This window comes from Aptenodytes patagonicus, chromosome 2 (genome assembly GCF_965638725.1).
Source record: "Aptenodytes patagonicus chromosome 2, bAptPat1.pri.cur, whole genome shotgun sequence".
Lineage (NCBI taxonomy): Eukaryota > Metazoa > Chordata > Aves > Sphenisciformes > Spheniscidae > Aptenodytes > Aptenodytes patagonicus.
In genome coordinates, this window is record NC_134950.1 from 146,746,233 (window position 1) to 146,767,551 (window position 21,319).

The window sequence follows — 21,319 nt, forward strand, 5'->3', positions numbered from 1 at the left end:
GGTAAAGTCTGTCATATTCTAGCAGTTACTGTTTTCCACAAAATTAATCAAAATAAACTGCATCTGTATGAGAATGTTTTATTAAAAATACATATCTTGTTTCACATAAAAAGAACCAACACTGTAATTAAACACAATGTAAGAAGTTGGACAGGAATTACTTGAAAAAAATACAGATTCCCGTAATCCCAGAGCACCCAACCTTTGACTGCATGAGCCACAAATTAAAATCTTCCTGTGTTCAAGGCCCAGAGTGCCTGTCCTGTACACAGCAACGTGCCCAGGAAGGAGCAGCTGGTCAGAGGCAGGGGTGCTAACCGCTCCACAGCGGCTGTTCCCTGGCAGAGATACATGCAGGATACATGCGTTCTTCTCTCCAAATCCAGGGAGGCCTGTCACTCCCCGGCCCTGCCGCTGGGCACGATGGTAACCTTAGCAAGAGAAATGCTGGAGTGGCACTCGGCTCAAGTGTCACAGGTCAGCCACCTCTTTCTGTAAAGAAGGAGAAATACAGCACAGCACTTCCAGTTAATTTCACTTAGGATCCAGCAGAAACTCACATTAACAGCACTGTTGAAAGAAACCCAGCCGTGCTTTGGTGATACAACATGATGCAACAGTCTTTTTGATAAAGATGACCGTAACTGAAACCTACGCTGGAATCCACTAACTTTTGAATTCCCGCTTTTCGTAACTCAGACCCACCTCAGACTTTTGGAAAGACACAATTTTCAAAGCAACAAGTTATCAGCTTAGGCAGCAGCAAATACTGATTGAAAGTTTAGTGCATAAAAATCAAAGTCAGAATACAAAAGAGCTGTCAGAGACATCTGCTATTTAAAGTGTACAGAACAAAACACTGGCTGCATTTACTCTCTACAGAAACATCAGTTTGCCAGGCTGCCTTTCTTGCTCTGGAGATACTGGAGATTCAGCTCCTTTTAAAGTCACCGAGAGATGTATTCATCATCCCTCCCAAATGATCAAAATGCTTTGTAAATTCAGGCTCAAAAAGCATACCAGACGCTGACTGTAAACCAACATTTACTGGCCAACTCATAACTTAAGCAAGGCACAAAGAAGAAAAGACACTGGGAGTGATGGGGAAGCAAGCTGATGTGAAATCACAAACCAGTTGTCCCTTTGCTTTGACCTGACAAAGGTATGTAAGGATATGGGCAGCTGAAACAGCAACAGTATCTAAGGTTGGACAACCAGAGTGACGGTAAAGCAAAGTTCAATTTTGAAGAAAAAAAAGCTGGCTTGCATGTCATTATACGTGTTCTAATCCCATACAAGTCATGATCTCATTAAAAGAAAAAAAAAGATACTTCATCTAACATCATACCTTGTAAACCTAAGGGTATTAAATTCATGTAACTTTAGAGGCCTATCTCCTTAAATATTCTTTATCATCTACACTGTTAATTCCTTAGACTGCAATTTAATCAGGCACTCTGAAAGGCCTGTCACCTTACTGACTGTGCTGGGAATTTATGACAGAGATCAGCCTCCTCGGTCAGTCCACTGAAGTCCAAGGTCTACCAGTCAAAACACAATGATTCCTCTTAATATACTGTTATTGCACAGATTGTAACAGAACAAGATTTGCCCGGCACAGCATTTGTTCCTATTTCTAATGCATGGAAAAAGGGAACGAACTAACTTCCAAGACCTCGGATGAGTTTACAGAACTGGAATTAAAGAACTCTATTTGATTTTTTAGCAAACTTGTTCTGGGATTAATGAAATACAAATATCTGCTAAACTCCAGAATGCCACCAATCAAAATAACTTTCCTTACTGGAATGACATCTTAAACACAAGATCACAATTTGCCAAAATCAGAGCAAATCAGATACTTGCCTTAATTATAACACTCTTCAACTCACTGTCATCAAATTTCCAAGTAATTTCAAAGCCCATATTGAAAAGCTTTGATCCTTAGGGCTGACCTGCTCTGCATTTTAGAAGGAAAAAAATGATTTAAAGACACCCCAGGTTGGGAATTTATAATCCCTCCTCATCCTTGTAGAGCTACAAGGTGAAGCTCACAAGTTATTCAAAACCTCATCTTACAGAAAATAGGAATGGGAAACTTTCTCCAGTTGTGAGGTGGCAACATAGGAAATAACTGGATTTTAAAATAGCTCAACTTGAAAGGTGTTGAAGAACAAGGCTGAAGTCTTGTTCAGTAAGTCTTCACCAGTAATTAAATAAGCTACAGCATGAAAAGTCCAACAACCATAGAGATCAACTCTGAAAAATACACAAGCTCATTGTTACTTGTATATACATTGAAAAAAAAAATAAATCTAGATTTAAAAATCTTTCCCCAGGGTTAAAATCCCCTTCCTAGAGAGATGTGTTATAGCTTGTGTACAGTGTTCCAAAAGAATCTTTCATAGCCTTCAGAATTCCTCATGGTTTTCCCAATCCATTTTGCAGCGAATGACACTTCTCTCCAGAACTGAATAATACTTTAAAGCCTACTTGAAAATCCATCTTTAAGATGGCCTTCAAATACAATATTCAAGCTTCTAAACAGAATTTTTAAATACAAGTGGTTTTTGTTTTAATCACAAAATAGATCTAGTGAATTTGCTAACTTATTAAAAAACAGACTAGAAATAAAATTCACAAAAAAGTTTCTAGCCTCCAGTAATCCACAAAATGCTATTACAGTACAGAAGAACATTATTAGTTAAATCAGTTTTATTTCTTCTGATAGCTACTTTGAAAATAAAGGGTAATTTGACACTAATTCTATTGCAGAAGTTCGTAAGCGGGTAGCTTTTTGTGTGTGCAGGGGAAAACAAAGAACAGTGCTACAGATCTGAATTAGTCTGCCAGATACCCTTTTCAGACATTACATCTTAAAATATGTAAGTCTAGCTGAACAAGAAACTCAGTGAACCCCCTGCCCGCATTTCCACTGCCTGCATTTGGATAATGCATGGGTGCAAGGGTCCACCTATGTAGCTCTTACAATGAGATCAGAATCAAATAATAGCTTATCAAATAGCAGAGGTTCAAACCTGCTTTGATCTCAGTAAGCAGAAGGATGAACGGATACTATTGTTAGTGTACTGTCCCAGCATTAGCAGCAATTTTGTCTGTACTGAGCTCAGAGTTAAAAAAAAAAACAACAAAACGTTGGTCAGAAAGTAACAGATGAGAACAGCAACGGACTTGCTGAACTCGGGTCTCCATTGCTTTGCACCTTGGGAAACTCAACCTTACAAATTATTATGCTCAGTGCAAGGCAGCAGAGAGTCAAGCCTGCAATTTTCAGGGTTTGAATGAGCACAAGAACTTGTCTTCCAAGACTTTGTCTTCTTAAGATGCATGTGTCACAACAGGAATGTCAATTTCTATGGCAGAGAGGCGAGAGCGTGCAGAATACGGCTGAGAGGCATAGCTGTGCATGCTCGGGGCATGGGAATAGAGGGGCTGCCAAAAAGGAGAAGGTAGGCTTTTACATGCGCAGTACCACAGAAACAGCAGAACGGAAGTGAAAAACAGACCGCCAGCGCTGGCAATGGCAATAAATACAGAGATGTCAAAACTAAAGACAGGCTCATATTTTCTGTTCAGATAATTGTTATAAAAAATGACCCAGATTGACGGAGTGAGACAAATGGCACACGCAAGCAGGAACAAGAGGCCAGCCACGAGATGGCAGCCTGCACTGTTTACAAGGCATTTGGCCAATTTGATGTTTGGCACGCTTGATACAAAGGCTGTGTTACACATGCCAATCAAGCAGAGAAACAGAGCTGAGACAGCAGTTAACATACTCAGTGGAAGGGCAAACTGAAGAACACGCAAATCCAGTTGATCGACAGCAGTGTACCACTGTGGGTCATATATCACACAGTCTCTGCTCCCATCAAAGCGAGCGCACTTAATCCAGAGTCCAGTGTAAACGGTCACATTCCTCTCATTCTTGTTGAATGTGTACAGTCTCATTTGCCTCCAGTTTGGAAGCAGAACTGCTGCAAGGAGTCCAGCTACTGAGGCTGTTCCACTGAGGAAGGCCAGTACTGTTGCTGCATGAACATCCCGGCAGCCCATTCTTGCCCACAGAAGTTGTTTCCTGCAATTAAAAAGAAAAATTAAAAAAATAAAAATCAGTAGGTGAACGTTTATGGACACAGGAGTGACTAGAGCTGACTTGTGCCAGGTTAATAAACTTGTACGGCAGCTGGTAGCCAGTAACTCTCTGGCACCTCCTTTGCCTTACACATTTATGCAGAGGTAACTCTACCAAGTTCACACTTTAATGAAACCTCAGATTATTTCACAGACTGTTACGATTGCTCAGCTGACAGACTGCTAAATTCACTGTGTTCAAGATCAAAAAGGAGCACTTGAACATGCAATTCTACACAGCCTTTCACCTTGTGTCACTGCATGGACTTTTACAGAGTCCAGGTGGAGAAGGTGAATCACCGAGTGAGCGTGATTTAAGTTCACCTCTCCTCCGCTGGCAGCTCCCTCTCTTTAGCCCAGATGTAGTGTCAGAGTGCACGTTTGGTCCTACCATACTGCCGTGTGAGTAAAAGGGAATTGCTTAAAACCAACATAGTTAGACTGGACAAGGAATGCATATGTAGGCAGTTATCCACATTTTTCATGGGCCAAATTGTTGATGAGAGCTGCAAGCTAGTAGAGAAGGCTCTGTTGAGTAATTTACTATGATTTTTTCAAAAGCAATTAACAGTTCTTCCACACTACTTCTGCATTTCAAAGCCAGCTGTCCAAGCACATGAACAATTCCAGAAAGCAGATGGCTTTTCAGCTTTCACATGTTCCTCTTCAGAGCAAGCGTTAAAGAATACTGCTTCCTTTTCAATATAACCACTGTCTGCATACCTAGCATAGCCTCTTACCTGCAGAGGTCCTGGGAAACAGTCTCAATGATGGGTCTTTAAAAACAAAACAAAACAAAAAAAAGACTCAATTTGAGTAATCCCTTCTCTGGGTGCTTGAGATACTTTAAAGAAGCCTAATACATAACAGGCACTGAGCATCCACCCCAGAGTGTACTTGAAGCAGGACACTAAAAATCATAGTACCTAAAAATGAGCAGATACTTTGAAAATTCTCACTGAGCACCATTCAGTCATAAACTCCTACTGAAATTTCTTCCAAATCATTATACTGCATTGTGCTTATTTGTCTGAAGTCACAAAACAATTCTTTAGGTACTAGAAGTTCTACCTAATGCATATACGAATAACTGACTATCTGTATCTCAGAAAGGTTACAGACATGGTTGCAACCAAAGAGGAAATTGGATCTGATCCCTTGCTATCGTTCTACACCTGCAAACATCAAATGCCCAGGGAACTTTTCAGATAAGGAATTTCCATGTATACTGGAAGTAGACTACAAGCATTAACAAGCTATACAGCTAGCCAGCATTTTATTGATTTATAGACAAATAAATAAAGCCCAATTTGTTCCATAAGAAAGCATCAGACATTTATTTACTTTTTATGCCACTTAACCCTGAAGGATTGCAATGGTATGTGGGTACCATTTAAGTGCTGATCATACTCTTTTAAAGATGCACTGCTGAAAAGAAATAATGACAACCATATTTATGCTAAAAATGCACCTTATTCATCAATAAGATGGCATTATATTTTTGCTAAGAATGGCTGAGAGTGGGCAAGCTCCTGTTCTCATGGCAGTAACCTTTTCAGATAAGCAGGTCATTAACAGGATACCCCCTGGGTAGGGGGACCCAAGACTTATTTCCATCATATTTGATTTAATATTATGCTTAACCTCAGCTTCAGTAAGGTCAACACAACCAACTTGCAAAGAAATGGAACTATAACAAATAAGCTCGAGGGATAAACCTAATATAGCATCAAATCTTGCTCTCCTCAAGCTTGATACTTCTGCTCTTCCATAAAGAGCTTGCCTTTGTCTATATAAAACTTCTATGCAGGCAGGGCATACTCCAAGACAGAGCTCTAACAGAAGCAGCTGGAATAAGCACAAGAGTGACTGTTTCCAGAAACCCACTGTTTCTGCAAATTAATTTGCAATAGCAGATGATGAAAATCTGGGCAGAGTTAATGCAGGGTGGGCAAAAAGTGATGTGAGGTTCACCCATATTCTCTAATACAAGAGAGTGGAAGAAAAAAAATGGTGTATTTTCTTTTGTCCTGGTTTCAGCTGGGATAGAGTTAATTCTCTTCCTAGTAGCTGGTACAGTGCTGTGTGTTGGATTTAGTGTGAGAATAATGTTGATAACACACCGATGTTTTAGTTGTTGCTAGGTAATGCTTACACTAGTCAAGGACTTCTCAGCTTCCCATGCTCTACCACCTGAGAAGACTGGAGATGCACAAGAAGCTGGGAGGGGGCACAGCCAGGACAGCTGACCCAAACTGGCCAAAAGGGTATTCCATACCATGTGACGTCACACTCAGTACATAAACTGGGGGGAACTGGCTGGGGGGGCCGCTGCTCGGGAACTGGCTGGGCATCAGTCGGCAGGTGGCGAGCAATTGCATTGTGCATCACCTGCTTTGTGTATTCTTCTATTATTACTGTTGTTATTATTATTATATTTTATTTCAATTATCAAACTGTTCTTACATCAACCCACAAGTTTTCCGACTTTTACTCTTCTGATTCTCTCCCCCATCCCACCAGGGGGTAGTGAGCAAGCGGCTGCATGGTGCTAAGTCACCAGCTGGGGTTAAACCACAACAGTCCTTTTTGGCGCCCAACGTGGGACTTGACGGGTTGAGATGACGATGGATCTGATCAGACCACATTAAGGCAAATTTGTTATAAGCATTCATTATTAGGTTAATAGTCGCTGGTCACAATGTTGATTTATTTGCTCTCAGAGTTGTGCTTGTTCTCAGAGTTGTGTTACATAACACCTCACTTGCTGTGTATGGTCCCTGTCGTGCTGTTTATCACCTCTGGGGGCTGGGTCAAGGTTATCGTTTTGCTGTACTGTGTAACACTGGCTTATGATGTGATAGAATTACTGGTCCTGAGACTAACCTGGTATTTGTACTCAGCATTGCCATCATCTCCGTACTTCGGGAACCATCTCTCGGAAAGTATTAATAATTAACACTCTTTACCTTTTCTCCTCGGAGATCCAATTTATGGGGGAGAAAAGGGGGACACCTTCCCCGCTTCTTCACCTTCCCCTTTTCCTCCAGGCTAGTTACAAAAGCTCTTGAGAATTTTGAATAACCTTGGGATGTTCAAATTAGCATGTTCCTACTGCTATGTCTCCTGAATGTGTTTCAGGTCTTGTTTAAGGTTAAAAAACTATTTAAGAATACCACCCAGAGTTCTGCCCTGAGGCTGGATAGTTATGCATGGCAAGGTGTGTGGGATAGCATGGGCAAGAACCTAGGACAGTGGGCACCTCCAGTGTTTTGGAACTTCACCCCTGAACAAGTGTAGAATCCTGAAAAACTGGTAAAGTATTTGGAAAAAGTATGTTGCCACCCTGGCAACCGCAGAGAGACACAAATCACTGCAATGTGCTGGGGCCTGGCCCATGCCTACCGAGCCCTGTTCAACACTATTCAGTACCCTCAAGGGGAAGAGAAGGTCTCTGGATCTGATGACAAGGTGACAGGCACTGTGGCTACTCCAACCCTGGTGACAGGCATTGCGGCCACACCAACCCCGGTGGCAGGCAATGCGGTTACTCCAACCCCCACGACAGGCACTGCAGTTACTCCAGCCCTGGCGATGGGCACTGTGGCTACTCCAACCCCAGTGGCAGGCACTGCAGCTGAACCAGAGAGCCAACCCATGCCAGTATCAGTCACTCCTATACACAAGAAGAAATGTTGGAAGCAAAAGTCAGCTCGTTTAGTAAGGGAAGAAACTCTTCCCCTACTAAGGGAAGAAGTGGACGAGACAGACTACTCCAAAGCAGGGCCATCACGAGAACAGGAGGAGGAAGAGGCAGAACTCATAAAAAAGGCAGTAACCACCCGATCCCTGTCCCTGAGTGAGCTGCGAGACATACGAAAAGATTTCAGCTGTCATTCAGGCAAGCACATTATCACCTGGCTGCTCCGATGCTGGGATAATGGGGCCAGTAGCCTGGAATTGGAGGGTAGGGAAGTCAAGCAGCTGGGGTCCCTTTCTAGGGAAGGGGGCGTTGACAAAGCGATTGGTAAATGGGCACAAGCCCTCAGCCTCCAGAGGCGACTCCTGTCAGGCATGAAGGAAAGGTATCCCTTCAAGGAAGATGTTATATGTCAGCCAGGCAAGTGGACCACCATGGAGAGAGGTATCCAGTACCTGAGGGAATTAGCCATGCTGGAGGTGATTTATGATAACCTAGACAACGAGCAGTTATCCAAAGATCCAGATGAAGTCCAGTGCACTGACCCATGTGGCGGAACTTTGTATGGAGCGGACCATTGTCATATGCCAACTCATTGGCAGTAATGACCTGGAAAGATGGAGAGGAACCAACGGTGGATGAATTGGCTGGATAGGTCCTACTCCCCACGTGTACGGACTAGTATCTCAGCTGTTTGGAGTAAGCGTTCCTCTGCTCAAGAGAGAGGATATAGTGGGTACACACCACAGGCCACCCTGTGGCTTTATCTGTGTGACCACGGAGAAGACATGAAGTAGTGGGATGGAAAATCTACCTCGACCCTAGAGGCATGGGTACGTGAGTTGCAAGGAAAAACAATCACAAAAGGGGGTTCTTCCAGGAAAATTGCTGCTCCAGTTTCCAGTGGGCAGTTCCCCAGGAAGAGCAGAAGGGCTGATCTTACTTCTGATCTTAATGAAGAGACTTCCGACTCGTATTTACGAGAAGTGAGTAATGAATACTATGACCAGAACTAGAGGGGCCCTGCCTCCAGCCAGGTGGAGGAAAGGGACAACTGGGTTTACTGGACTGTGTGGATTCGATGGCCTGGCACATCGGAACCACAGGAGTATAAGGCTCTAGTAGACACCGGTGCACAGTGTACCCTAATGGCATCAAGCTATAAAGGGGCAGAACCCATCTGTATTTCTGGGGTGACGGGGGGATCCCAACAGCTAACTCTATTGGAGGCCGAACTGAGCCTAACTGGGAATGGGTGGCAGAAGCACCCCATTGTGACTGGCCCAGAGACTCCGTGCATCCTTGGCACAGACTGCCTCAGGAGAGGATATTTCAAGGACCCAGAAGGGTACCGGTGGGCTTTTGGTATAGCTGCCTTGGAGACGGAGGAAATTAAACAGCTGCCCACCTTACCCGGGCTCTTGGAGGACCCTTCTGTTGTGGGGTTGCTGAGGGTCGAAGAACAACAGGTGCTGATCACCACCACAACGGTGCACTGGCGGCAATATTGCACCAACCGAGACTCCCTGATTCCCATCCATAAGCTGATTTGTCAACTGCTGATCACTCCTTGGCTCTGCAAGATTCACTCACCCTTTAACAGTCCCATATGGCCAGTGTGAAAGTCTAATGGAGAGCGGAGACGAACAGTAGGGTATCGTGGCCCGAATGAAGTCACGCCACCACTGAGTGCTGCTGTGCTGGACATGCTAGAACTTCGATATGAACTGGAGTCAAAGGCAGCCAAGTGGTATGCCACAACTGATACCGCTAATGCGTTTTTCTCAATCCCTTTGGCAGCAGAGTGCAGGCCACAATTTGCTTTCACTTGGAGGGGTGTCCAGTAGACCTGGAATCGACTGCCCCAGGGGTGGAAACGCAGCCCCACCATTTGCCATGGACTGATCCAGACTGCACTGGAACAGGGTGAGGCTCCGCAACACCTGCAATACATTGATGACATCATCGTGTGGGGCAACACAGCAGGAGAAGTTTTTGAAAAAGGGAAGGAAATAGTCCAAATCCTGCTGAAGGCCGGTTTTGCCATAAAACAAAGTAAGGTCAAGGGACCTGCACAGGAGATCCAATTTTTAGGAATAAAATGGCAAGATGGACGTCGTCAGATCCCAATGGATGTGATCAACAAAATAACAGCCATGTCTCCACCAACTAGCAAAAAGGAAACACAAGCTTTCTTAGGCATCGTGGGTTTTTGGAGAATGCATATTCCAAATTACAGTCTGATCGTAAACCCTCTCTATCAAGTGACCCAGAAGAAGAGTGATTTCAAACGGGGCCCTGAGCAACGACAAGCCTTTGAACAAATTAAACAGGAGATAGTTCCTGCAGTAGCCCTTGGGCCAGTCCGGGCAGGACAAGATGTAAAAAAATGTGCTCTACACCGCAGCCGGGGAGAATGGCCCTACCTGGAGCCTCTAGCAGAAAGCACCAGGGGAGGCTCGAGGTCGACCCCTAGGGTTTTGGAGTCGGGGATACAGAGGATCCGAGGCCCGCTATACTCCAACTGAAAAAGAGATATTGGCAGCACATGAAGGGGTTCGAGCTCCTTCAGAAGTGGTTGGTACTGAAGCACAGCTCCTCCTGGCACCCCGACTGCTGGTGCTGGGCTGGATGTTCAGAGGGAAGGTCCCCACTCACATCATGCAACTGATGCTACGTGGAGTAAGTGGGTCGCACTGATCACACAACGGGCTCGAATAGGAAACCCCAGTCGCCCAGAAATCCTGGAAGTGATCATGGATTGGCCAGAGGGCAAAGATTTTGGAATATCGCCAGAGGAGGAGGTGACACGTGCTGAGGAGGCCCCAATGTATAACGAACTACCAGAAAATGAGAAGCAATATGCCCTGTTCACTGATGGGTCCTGTCGTCTTGTGGGAAAGCATCGGAGGTGGAAAGCTGCTGTATGGAGTCCTATGCAACAAGTTGTAGAAACTGCTGAAGGAAAAGGTGAATTGAGCCAATTTGCAGAAGTAAAGGCCATCCAGCTGGCTTTAGACGTTGCTGGCCGAGAAAAGTGGCCAGTGCTCTATCTCTATACTGACTCATGGATGGTGGCAAATGCCCTGTGGGGATGGTTGCAGCAATGGAAGCGGAGCAACTGGCAGCGCAGAGGCAAACCCATCTGGGCTGCCGCATTGTGACAAGATATTGCTGCCCGGGTGGAGAACCTGGTTGTAAAAGTCTATCACAGAGATGCTCACGTAGCCAAGAGTCAGGCCACTGAAGAACATCAAAACAACCAGCAGGTGGGTCAGGGTGCTAAGATTGAAGTGGCTCAGGTGGATCTGGACTGGCAACACAAGGGTGAATTATTTATAGCTCGGTGGGCCCATGACACCTCAGGCCATCAAGGAAGAGATGCAATATACAGATGGGCTCATGATCGAGGGGTGGACTTGACCATGGACACTATTGCGCAGGTTACCCGTGAATGTGAAACATGCGCTGCAACCAAGCAAGCCAAGCGGCTAAATCCCCTCTGGTATGGAGGACGATGGTTGAAATATAAATATGGGGAGGCCTGGCAGATCGATTATATCACACTCCCACAAACCCGCCAAGGCAAGCGCCACGTGCTTACAATGGTGGAGGCAACCACCAGTTGGCTGGAAACATATCCCGTGCCCCATGCCACCGCCCGGAACACTATCCTGGGCCTTGGAAAGCAAGTCCTATGGTGACATGGCACCCCAGAAAGAATTGAGTCAGACAACGGGACTCATTTCCAAAACAACCTCATAGACACCTGGGCCAAAGAGCATGGTATCGAGTGGGCGTATCACATCCGCCATCATGCACCAGCCTCTGGGAAAATTGAACGATACAAGGGACTGTTAAAGACCACACTGAGAGCAATGGGTGGTGGGACATTCAAACATTGGGATACACATTTAGCAAAGGCCACCTGGTTAGTCAACACGAGGGGATCTGCCAATCGAGCTGGCCCTGCCCAGTCAAAACTTTTACGTACTGCAGGTGGGTATAAAGTCCCTGTAGTGCACATTAAAAATACGCCAGGGAAGACAGTCTGGGTTATTCCTGCCTCGGGCAGAGGCAAACCCATCCATGGGATTGCTTTTGCTCAAGGACCTGGGTGCCCTTGGTGGGTGATGCGGGAGGATGGGGAATTCCAAAGCGTACCTCAAGGGGATTTGATTTTGGGTGAGAATAGCCAATAAATTAAATTGTATGATGTTAATTGCTATATAACATTGTATATCACCACTTCTGTAGTGGCTGTATGCCATATCAATGGTATTACCACACCAGTAAGAATCACCCAGATTAATGAAGAATGAACTTCATGATGAAAACCAAGCAAAGCACAGCGATAATGGAACCAGAACTGGCTTCAGTATACAACAATCCAACACCACACACCATCTCTCCTGCCTGAAGGACTGTTATGAGATGGAGGTAAATGAACACAACGAACATTTTACAGGGACAGCCCATAAACTAAGGGAATGATATCTGTGTATATATATATCAAAAGACAGGAAAAGTGGTGGTGATTAATTGGTACGTATTGGAAAGCGTGGGACCTGGGCATGGCATAGATAGTATAGAATAAGGCATGGATATTGTCCTGGTTTTGGCTGGGATAGAGTTAATTTTCTTCCTAGTAGCTGGTACAGCGCTGTGTTTTGGATTTAGCATGAGAATAATGTTGATAACACACTGATGTTTTAGTTGTTGCTAAGTAGTGCTTACACTAGTCAAGGATTTTTCAGCTTCCCGTGCTCTACTGCCTGAGAAGGCTGGAGGTGCACAAGAAGCTGGGAGGGGGCACAGCCAGGACAGCTGACCCAAACTGGCCAAAGGGACATTCCATACCATGTGACGTCATGCTCAGTACATAAACTGGGGGGAATTGGCCAGGGGGCGGGGACTGCTGCTCGGGAACTGGCTGGGCATCAGTCGGCAGGTGGCAAGCAATTGCATTGTGCATCACCTGCTTTGTGTATTCTTCTATTATTACTGTTATTATTATTCTATTTTATTTCAATTATCAAACTGTTCTTACATGAACCCACAAGTTTTCTCACTTTTACTCTTCCAATTCTCTCCTCCATCCCACCGGGGGGAGTGAGCGAGCGGCTGCGTGGTGCTTAGTTACCAGCTGGGGTTAAACCACAACATCTTTCCTTCTACACTATCAAAGTACAGTTATGGGAAGGACTACACAGCCAAGACTTAGGACAGCATGGGGAAATTTGTATTTTTCTATTACCTCTGCTGTACCAGTTACGTGGACAGAAGACTTCAGTCTCTAGTTCATCCTATAGTTGCCAGGAGTGTTTAGGCCACCCTGCATACCTTGTTTTTGCTGGCCATTCCTGGTAGGTGTTCCAAGGGTGGTTTTTTTGGTTGGGTTTTGTTGTTGTTTTGGGTTTGGTTGGTTGGTTTGGGGTTGTTTTAGGGTTTTTTTGGTTGGTGGTGGTATTTGGTTTTTGAGGGTTTTTTTTGTTTGTTTGCTTTTAAGAAAAAGTAAAAATGAAAGAGTCCCTAGTGCTTCTCTTGGGGTAGGAAGGGAAAGACATAGAAAATAGTTCATTTTCCCATTAGAGGGTATCAAGGGAAAGTGAATTTGTAGGTAAGTTATCCATGATCCCCCCCATCAGAGGAAACTTGTCCCATCTTGCAAATACTGCTAGCTTTACAGCTGTAATTATAGCTTCAGGTACAGATCCCCGATTAAGACAGTAAAAAACCAGATGTTGTCTTAATTAATATGGATCGAGTGTACTTACCAACAGCGTGTCCAAATCAAGAGGAACCTTAGCAACTTTTAGCAGTAGGAAAAAAGGTGTTACTGGATCTAAGAAACAGAACAAAGAGAGAGTCAACATCACATTTGTTTCATGCAATTCCAGCAACAGTGTTTACATTGTAATTCAGAAATAAGGAATCTCAGATACGTTTACATTAGGCCAACTCCATCACCTTTCCACAATTTCCTCTTACTTAAATAAGAAAACTCAAACTACTTTTTTTTTTTCCTTCCCCCAGGATTTTTCCCCAGAGCATGTTCTCTTTCTACCTACTCATCTCTGTCTTCATGCAACAGATAAGAAGGGTGCAAAACCTTTCTTATGGGTATTCCAAGACACAGAGATGTTCACATCCTGAATTTTATGTTTCTAGCAAAAAAATCCATATAAAGTCATAGAAAATGATTATTTCAGATGTTAGGTTCCAGGCTGTGCTTAAACAGCAGGGAGGAAGGGGTGCAATGATTTTTTTAATGTCAGAGAACAAAACACAGACTCTAAACTGTTTATATACTTGTGGTTCTCTATTCCTTCCGGGCTTCTACACAAAGGTTTGAAGGAAAAGGGAGAAAGGCAGGAAGTACTGGTGATGCCTTTTCAACGGCTGTCCAGCTTTTCCAGAGGAAGAAAAAGGATCGTTTTGTGGATTCTCTTTACACCCGCATCTGGGACCCACACCACTGAGTCCCAAGAGCAGCTCTGCAGGTCGTAATAGGAAAATTGCTTTTCTACTGGACAGTGTCAGACCTACAAGCATGTCATTATATGACTGTTAAGAGCTACAACCTAAAGGTGACTTTACTGTACTAACAAGGACATAGCATTTATTCTAAGTTACCTATATCAAACCCCGAAATATTATAACATTTATATATGCGCAGTCTCCTGGGGTGCAACATCAAAGAAATTCTTCTATCGAACCATCTAGGCAAGAGAGAGACCTTACGGCACACACTCATGCAACTCAAATTTTTCACTAAATGAGAAAGTGAATTTCCAAGTCTAGAGTCCTCCAATATGAATGCTATTGCATATAAGACACAGAAATGCAGACACAATGAAATCAAGCATCTCACTGGATTTCCACTGCCAGGTTAATCAAACAAGACTGCTCTGGGTAAATGCAGCAATTTGGGCAAACTAACTATGCAGGGCTGCAGAGGGCAGCGTCAACATGTTCAATTGCATTTGGAGGAGAACTAGCAGCTTTTTTTTTTTTTGAGTTTGGAACTAAAAAAAATAATTATTACTGCACAGCTCAGAGCAGCTGTTTTTATTCGCTAACATTTCTGAGCAATTTTCAAGCTTTCTGTGCATTTGGCTTCAGTTGCTGCTAAGATAAACATACTGATCCCACTCCAGGTTCACGCCTCAAAATACCAGCCAGCACTCCGTAACAACCACAATTAAGTAGAAAATTAGTACTGGCAAACAAACCTGTCAGAAAAGGAGCTGTGCCCAGCCCAGGAGTCCCTCCCATTAAATGATGCAGACCTGTGGCCACCAGCTGTTGTAATAAACAGATACAGAGCAGGTATGGAATATTCTACAATAGCCAACTCAGAAAGCCCTCCATTTCTGCAGACATTGAGTTTCTTTTCTCTTCCTCTAGCTGTTTAGTCCATCTGATTTTATTCTCTGTCACTGGTGGTGTTGAACAACTAGGGACCTCAGCCACTTCTGAACTAGCTGTCCAAGGGAAGCAGTTCAAGCACACTTTGGTCAGGATAAGTGAAACCCGTCTTGCCTTAGATTCTAGACTCAAGCTTCTTACACCCCAAGCATTTTACAGCTGTAATACTCAAGGCTGTTACATCTGATCCACAAAAGTTAATCAGTCCTAATACCACTTCAGGGACAGGTTTTACCATGGCTCCTATTCTAAAGATCCACATTGCTGTAACAAGAGATGCTGGCCGAAGCTGGTTAAAAACTGGTAAATCATTAACTGCCCACAAGCTAAAAAGATGAAGCAAAGGAGGGGGGGGGGGGGGGGAAGGCATTTACTAGAGACATAATTCAGTGATGAGTAAAGCCAGTTCTGTTCCCTTGCATGGCCTTGAGAAGACCATGGTCTGGGAACCACCGCTGTTCTGTGAAGCCCTGCAGGAGGGAGATCACAGTAAGTACAATTTATAAACAAATGCTTTCTGAAACTTTCCACAACAGTATTATCAGTTTAAAAAATTATTAGGAATTTTGGATAACTGACCACCAGAAACAGGAGACCAACACCTGTCCTGTCCCAAGATAACTGGAAGTAACTGATACAGAATCAGTGCCACCAGGCAATTTTTTTCTTCCAGAAATCAATCACAGAGTTCCAAGTTCTACAAAACTCCTATTAAAAATTAAATCCAGACATAAAGGATTAGAATTAACGTTCCTATCTAATGCCTTAGGAGTTTCAAGAAAAACTTGTAGCACGGGTAGTTGCTTTGCCGACTGATTTGGAAAAAACAGATGACGCACAGCCGAGGCCGAAGCGAAAAACACGCTCTCCCCCCCGAGGTGCTCGGCAGCTGCCCTGCGCGCCCCCGGCACCCGCCAGGCACCCCCGACACCCGCTGGCAGGGAGCGTACTCCCGGCCGAAGCGCACGAAGCCTGCCGCGCTGCGAAGCGAGGCTTGCAGGGGTAAACCGGGAAGGGCCGCAGAAATCGTCGTCCCCCCCCCCCCTTAACGTGCCTAACGGCGGCGGGCGGAGCGCGAGCGGGCAGCCCCCGCGCACGGTCCCCCAGCGGCAGCGCGCCGGGCCGGCAGCCCCCTCACGGCCAGGCGGCCGCGGGCAGCCCCCGGCGGGCGCCGCTGGGACAGAGCCAGAGCCGGAGCCGGAGCCGGAGCCGGAGCCGGAGCCGGAGCCGGAGCCGCGTCCACCCCCACGTCACACGCCCGCTCTCCCCGCCGCTCACCCTCCTGTCAGGGCGCGGGGGCACGCAGAAAAGGCACCATCGCCGCCGCGCTCCCCGACCTCCGCCCGCCGGAGCAGCTCCTCTCCTCCCAGGCTCTCGGGAGGCCGCGGCCGGTCGCGGGACGCCCGGAGGGTTGTGGGGTTGTAGTCCAGCGCCGCCGCAGTGCCGGCCCCCAGCCCCCCGGGCGCACTACAACTCCCAGCGTCCCCCGCGGCGCCCCCCGCAGGGCCGTGCTCGGTGCGCGGGGGCGAGTGGCAGGGCGGGGCCGGGCCGGAACCGGCGTCCGCCCGGAGGGGCGGCTCCTGCGGGGCCGGCCCTCGCGGCCTTTCCGCGGGGCCGAGCCGGCCGCTGGGTTTTGCCTATTTTTAAGGCGGGCTGCGATTCGCACGCAGCCCCGCGGCTGGAGATAACCATGCTTTAAAATAGGTTCCTCAAATACGCCTGTAAAGGTAGAGGAGCCGGCACCGTTACTCTCACCAGCGCTTTGTGAGGCATCGAACAAAACTCACTCTTCGTAATCCTGCGTGAGCTTCTGGTGGGTCCCGGGAGCAATTTATTTACAGGCTCCAAAGGAACCGCAATGCCGCTTGCTCCCTATTTAACTCCCCTCGGGAGGACCCGTTTCCCCCGCGCTTTGCGCCGCTGCTGTCGGCTGAGCTCGGCACAGGCCCCGGCACCGGATTCAGCGCCAGGCGCTGCCCGCGGCCTGGCTGCTGACTGGGGACAGCCGGCCAAACCCCGGGCCACATCGCCTCGGCAATAAAAACTGGGGGTTTGGTCTTCCCAAAGTAGGCGTTCACCGGGAGAACGCTTGGGCGTCGGTCTGGTGGTGGTAGGTGGCAAGTGATTGCTTTTGCCTCGGTTTTTTTTTTTCCTCTTCTTCTTTCCTTCACCTATTAAACCTTAACCCACAAGTTGCCTTGCATTTTCTCGTTGGATTCTCCCCCGTCCTGGTGAGTGAGCGGCCCTCTGGGTGCTAAGCTGCTGGCCCGGGTCAACCCCACAAGAAGTGCAAAGGCTGGTGCTAGTCCTGCAAGCTACAGCTCTTAAGATTGGCTCAGCGTTGCACTTATTATCCATTCGTCACTGAAGCTCATATAACTCTTCATACACAGCTGAAATAAAGCCAAGCTGGCTCTTGTTTCAAACTTTTTTCCCCCTCATTTATGTGTGAGAATAAGAGCAGCGTTCAAGAAGTCTGACAAAAAAAATGTTATTTTCGACTATGAAATAAATGGAGTATCAAAAATTGTTGACAGCCCACACTCAGCTGTGGTGAAAACACGTTAGCCCCAAACACAATAAAGTCAGAGGAAAATCAGAATGAGAACCAATACTAATGATAAAAGAATTGGATTATGAGAAATCATACCTTTCTTCCCAGCGACTGCTTTAACAAAACTTAGAGAAGCAGGGTTTGATAAGTACACTTACAAAACAAAACAAGACCAAGCTGAGAAGCCTTTGATGTATTTGGTCGTCTTTTGCTTTGCAATCAATTTAATAGCTTTGAAGTAGAAAAACCCTGTACAGTAAAGGACTTCTAATTTTTTTTTTTTTTTTAAAGTAAAATGTAAGTGTGCCTGCTTGTAATACAAAAACTGGAACATGAACTATTCCCAGAAAATTTATAGCTCTGTTGAAAAGCAGTCATCATTTTCTTCACCGAAGAGCAACATATACCCACAAATCCACAAAAGGAGGGACTCCCAAATTAAGCCTGGGAATTTGGAATCAGGATTTATATGATCAAGAGGACTACAGTAGGCACCAGCAGGTGTGGAAAAAAAACCAGTACACATCAGCCTTGCTTTTTCATGCTCCTACAAGTCACTTCCTTGCAGCCATTTATTTGTGTTTTCCTTTAGATCTTTAAAAATAACAAAAAACCCCCACAATCCGATGCCTGTCAAAACAGCGGAACTGGTTCGCCTTAGAAGCACCAGACCCTGGAAAACTGCTCCATCAGAAATTTCCCTGGGTATTTCTGATGCTCACGGCAAAAGATGTAGAGTGGTTGAACTTGCTCCTTTGCTACCTCTGCGGGTTATATTCCTTCTATTCATCCCATCTGGCAAAAAATATTCCAGGGATCATCAGTTGTTAAGCAGTGCTTTGAGTTGCACATACTTTGGTCTTCACTCTGTTGAGTCAGTAGCCAACGTAAATCAGAAAAACCTGTTCTTTTCCCCACTGTGCTCTGCCCAAGTGTGGAAAGAAATTGAGACAATGGGGGGAAGCAGAAAACTGGGCAGTGGTGGTAGAGCAATTCAACAAAAACGAAATGGAAGGTCTGCATAGCAGTGGGTTCATGTACATACTGAAAATATTAAAATGTGTTGGAACCAGCCAAGAATGCTAGATTCTATTAATTTGTCCTTCTTCTGAAGTTTGTAAAAGTAGTAGTTTCTTTTTCCGATATTCTTCATTCTCCTGCTCTGCTTCCTCATCTACGGATTTTCTTATACGTGCTTTTAGTTCCTCAATTCCTTCTCCAGTATATGTAGATACAGGAATTACATCTTTGAATTCAAGTATATTTGCAGGAATAATTTCTTCCTGTAGTAAGTGTAAGAAGTCTGAAAAATCATATTGAAAGAGTTAGTACAACCCCCAAATAGCGTATCACTACAAAGCCCATAAAATCCCATTAAATTTCGAAAATAAACTTTAATAAATTACAGCAATAAACTGCAATTAATATATAAGTATTATTTGCTTAATTAATCTTTAAAAAAAAAAGCTAAAGTCTCAGAAGACAAGCACTAACATAGCAGTTATACCATACTTACACCCTCATGAGAGGATTCTATACCCTTCCTTTAAGATGAGTACAAAGAAATCCCAGGTTGTAGAACATGGGAGATGGATGGTTTTAAGCCTTCCTGGTTCTTATACACTCCAGGAAATAAGAAGAAATTCACCCCAATGTAATAGCAAAACTGAAGTAAACCCCTACATCGGCCTGTCCAGAATTTTCATGTGTTTTGGCCAAAGTCTCATGATAGATTGTATATACACCCGTGTCTGTAAGGGGACCTTCAATGGAGCTTACTATTATCTAAGATACCTACACTGGAAATTTACTCTCCCATATGATAGTTGGGAAAGATCTTCTAGGATATCTCTATTTTATTAAAATACCTCCCCAACAGAGAAGCCAGCACTACAAATGCATATAAACAGATCTGTAAATGCGGAAAGTGGTTTTAAAACATATGTTCAAATAATTAATTTAATAGCTGACTTTAGTTTCAACTCCTTGCCGATGCAGAGTTACCCCTGATGAAATCATATTACTACTTTTGTCGAAAGTAACTGTTGAAAGTTAATTTACCTTGAGGATTCTCTAGCTGTTTCATAAGTTCATTCAAGTTATCCTTTGCACAAGGCAAATCCATTTTATTAATAGCAAGAAGTGCAGGCTTTTTTAGAAGTTCCTCTTTGTACAGCTCCAGTTCCTTAAAAGACAGGTAAATTTGCCTTAATAAGTATTTGTAGTTTAACAAGTGCTACTTCAATTTTACATCTCCTCTCTCATTTGTTTAATTGCCTAAATAGCCTTTCATGCCTAGGTGGTGGTGTTTAACCCGACAGGCAGCTAAACACCACACAGCCATTCGCTCACTCCCCCCACCCCCAGTGGGATGGGGGAGAGAATCAGAAAAGTAAAAGTGAGAAAACTCGTGGGTTGAGGTAAAGACAGTTTAATAGGACAGAAAAGGAAGGGAAAATAACAATAACAACAACAACAATAATAATAATGATAAAAGAATATACAAAATAAGTGATGCACAATGCAATTGCTCATCACCTGCTGACCGATGCCCAGCCAGTTCCCGAGCAGTGGTCCCCACCCCTCAGCCAACTCCCCCCAGTTTATGTACTGAGCATGACGTCACATGGTATGGAATATCCCTTTGGCCAGTTTGGGTCAGCTGTCCTGGCTGTGCCCCCTCCCAGCTTCTTGTGCACCTCCAGCCTTCTCAGTCGGTAGAGCATGGGAAGCTGGAAAGTCCTTGACTAGTGTAAGCACTACTTAGCAACAACTAAAACATCGGTGTGTTATCAACATTGTTCTCACCCTAAATCCAACACACAGCGCTGTACCAGCTACTAGGAAGGAAATTAACTCTATCCCAGCTGAAACCAGGACACTAGGCAGCTGTCAGATTTACTCAGGTGGACAAGGTTGATGTATTAAAGCAGTCTGACAGAAGAAGATAATATTCAGTGATTCAGTGATTTTTTGCTCAAACATAGGTATTTCAGGTAAACAGGCTGGCTGATTCTGAAACAGCCTCCTATAAAAAGAATGACAGTTTTGTTTTTCTGATATCCACAAACACAAAATCAATTTCAGAAGAAGTTCAGGTCTATAAAACATGTAAGAAAATTCTTTGGAGAGTTTTCTGATTCTTCAGCATTTTAATGGACTATGGTTAATATCAGAAAGAAAATCACAACCACGAATAAGCTAAAAATAAACAGCAATAGCTGAAATTCAGAAGATTCATCATCTTAAGTCATATAGCTAGAGAGAGAACAGCTGCTAAACTTGAAATTACGTAAAATGTATTATTTTAATCAGAAGCAATGATAAGAGATGGAAACACTGAACATCTGCAAAGCTGGGGCCTGATGTCTCATCTCCATTAGGCTATGCAGTAAGGGCATCAAGACAGGGATTTATCTTTACCCATGTATTTCTACCTCCTAAAATGCTACCAGACTGCGGAACTGAAAACGATGTGT

General features: G+C 44.7%; 2 protein-coding genes across 4 annotated transcripts in view; both read right to left on the reverse strand.

The window, feature by feature from the left end:
- Nucleotides 1–64: 64 nt before the first annotated feature.
- Nucleotides 65–16,663, reverse strand: CLDN12 (claudin 12). 2 transcript variants are annotated; one of them, XM_076331555.1, is made up of 4 exons: nucleotides 16,565–16,663; nucleotides 13,633–13,700; nucleotides 4,896–4,931; nucleotides 65–4,099 (listed from the first exon to the last, which is right to left on the reverse strand). In XM_076331555.1, exon 4 carries the CDS (start codon nucleotides 4,075–4,077, stop codon nucleotides 3,340–3,342), a length of 738 nt encoding a protein of 245 aa, XP_076187670.1. In that variant the 5' UTR covers nucleotides 4,078–4,099; nucleotides 4,896–4,931; nucleotides 13,633–13,700; nucleotides 16,565–16,663; the 3' UTR covers nucleotides 65–3,339. The 2 variants fall into 2 exon arrangements, with proteins under 2 accessions (XP_076187670.1, XP_076187669.1); XM_076331554.1 differs by lacking the exon at nucleotides 4,896–4,931.
- Nucleotides 16,664–18,371: 1,708 nt separating this feature from the next.
- LOC143157082 (GTP-binding protein 10-like) overlaps nucleotides 18,372–21,319 on the reverse strand; it is a 59,130-nt gene continuing 56,182 nt past the window's right edge. For both annotated transcript variants that reach the window (XM_076331559.1, XM_076331558.1), the window contains 2 exons: nucleotides 19,902–20,025; nucleotides 18,372–19,143 (listed from right to left, as the gene is read on the reverse strand). In XM_076331559.1, coding sequence (XP_076187674.1) covers nucleotides 18,923–19,143; nucleotides 19,902–20,025 — 345 coding nt within the window. In that variant the 3' untranslated portion in view covers nucleotides 18,372–18,922. The remainder of the gene's footprint in view (nucleotides 19,144–19,901; nucleotides 20,026–21,319) is intronic.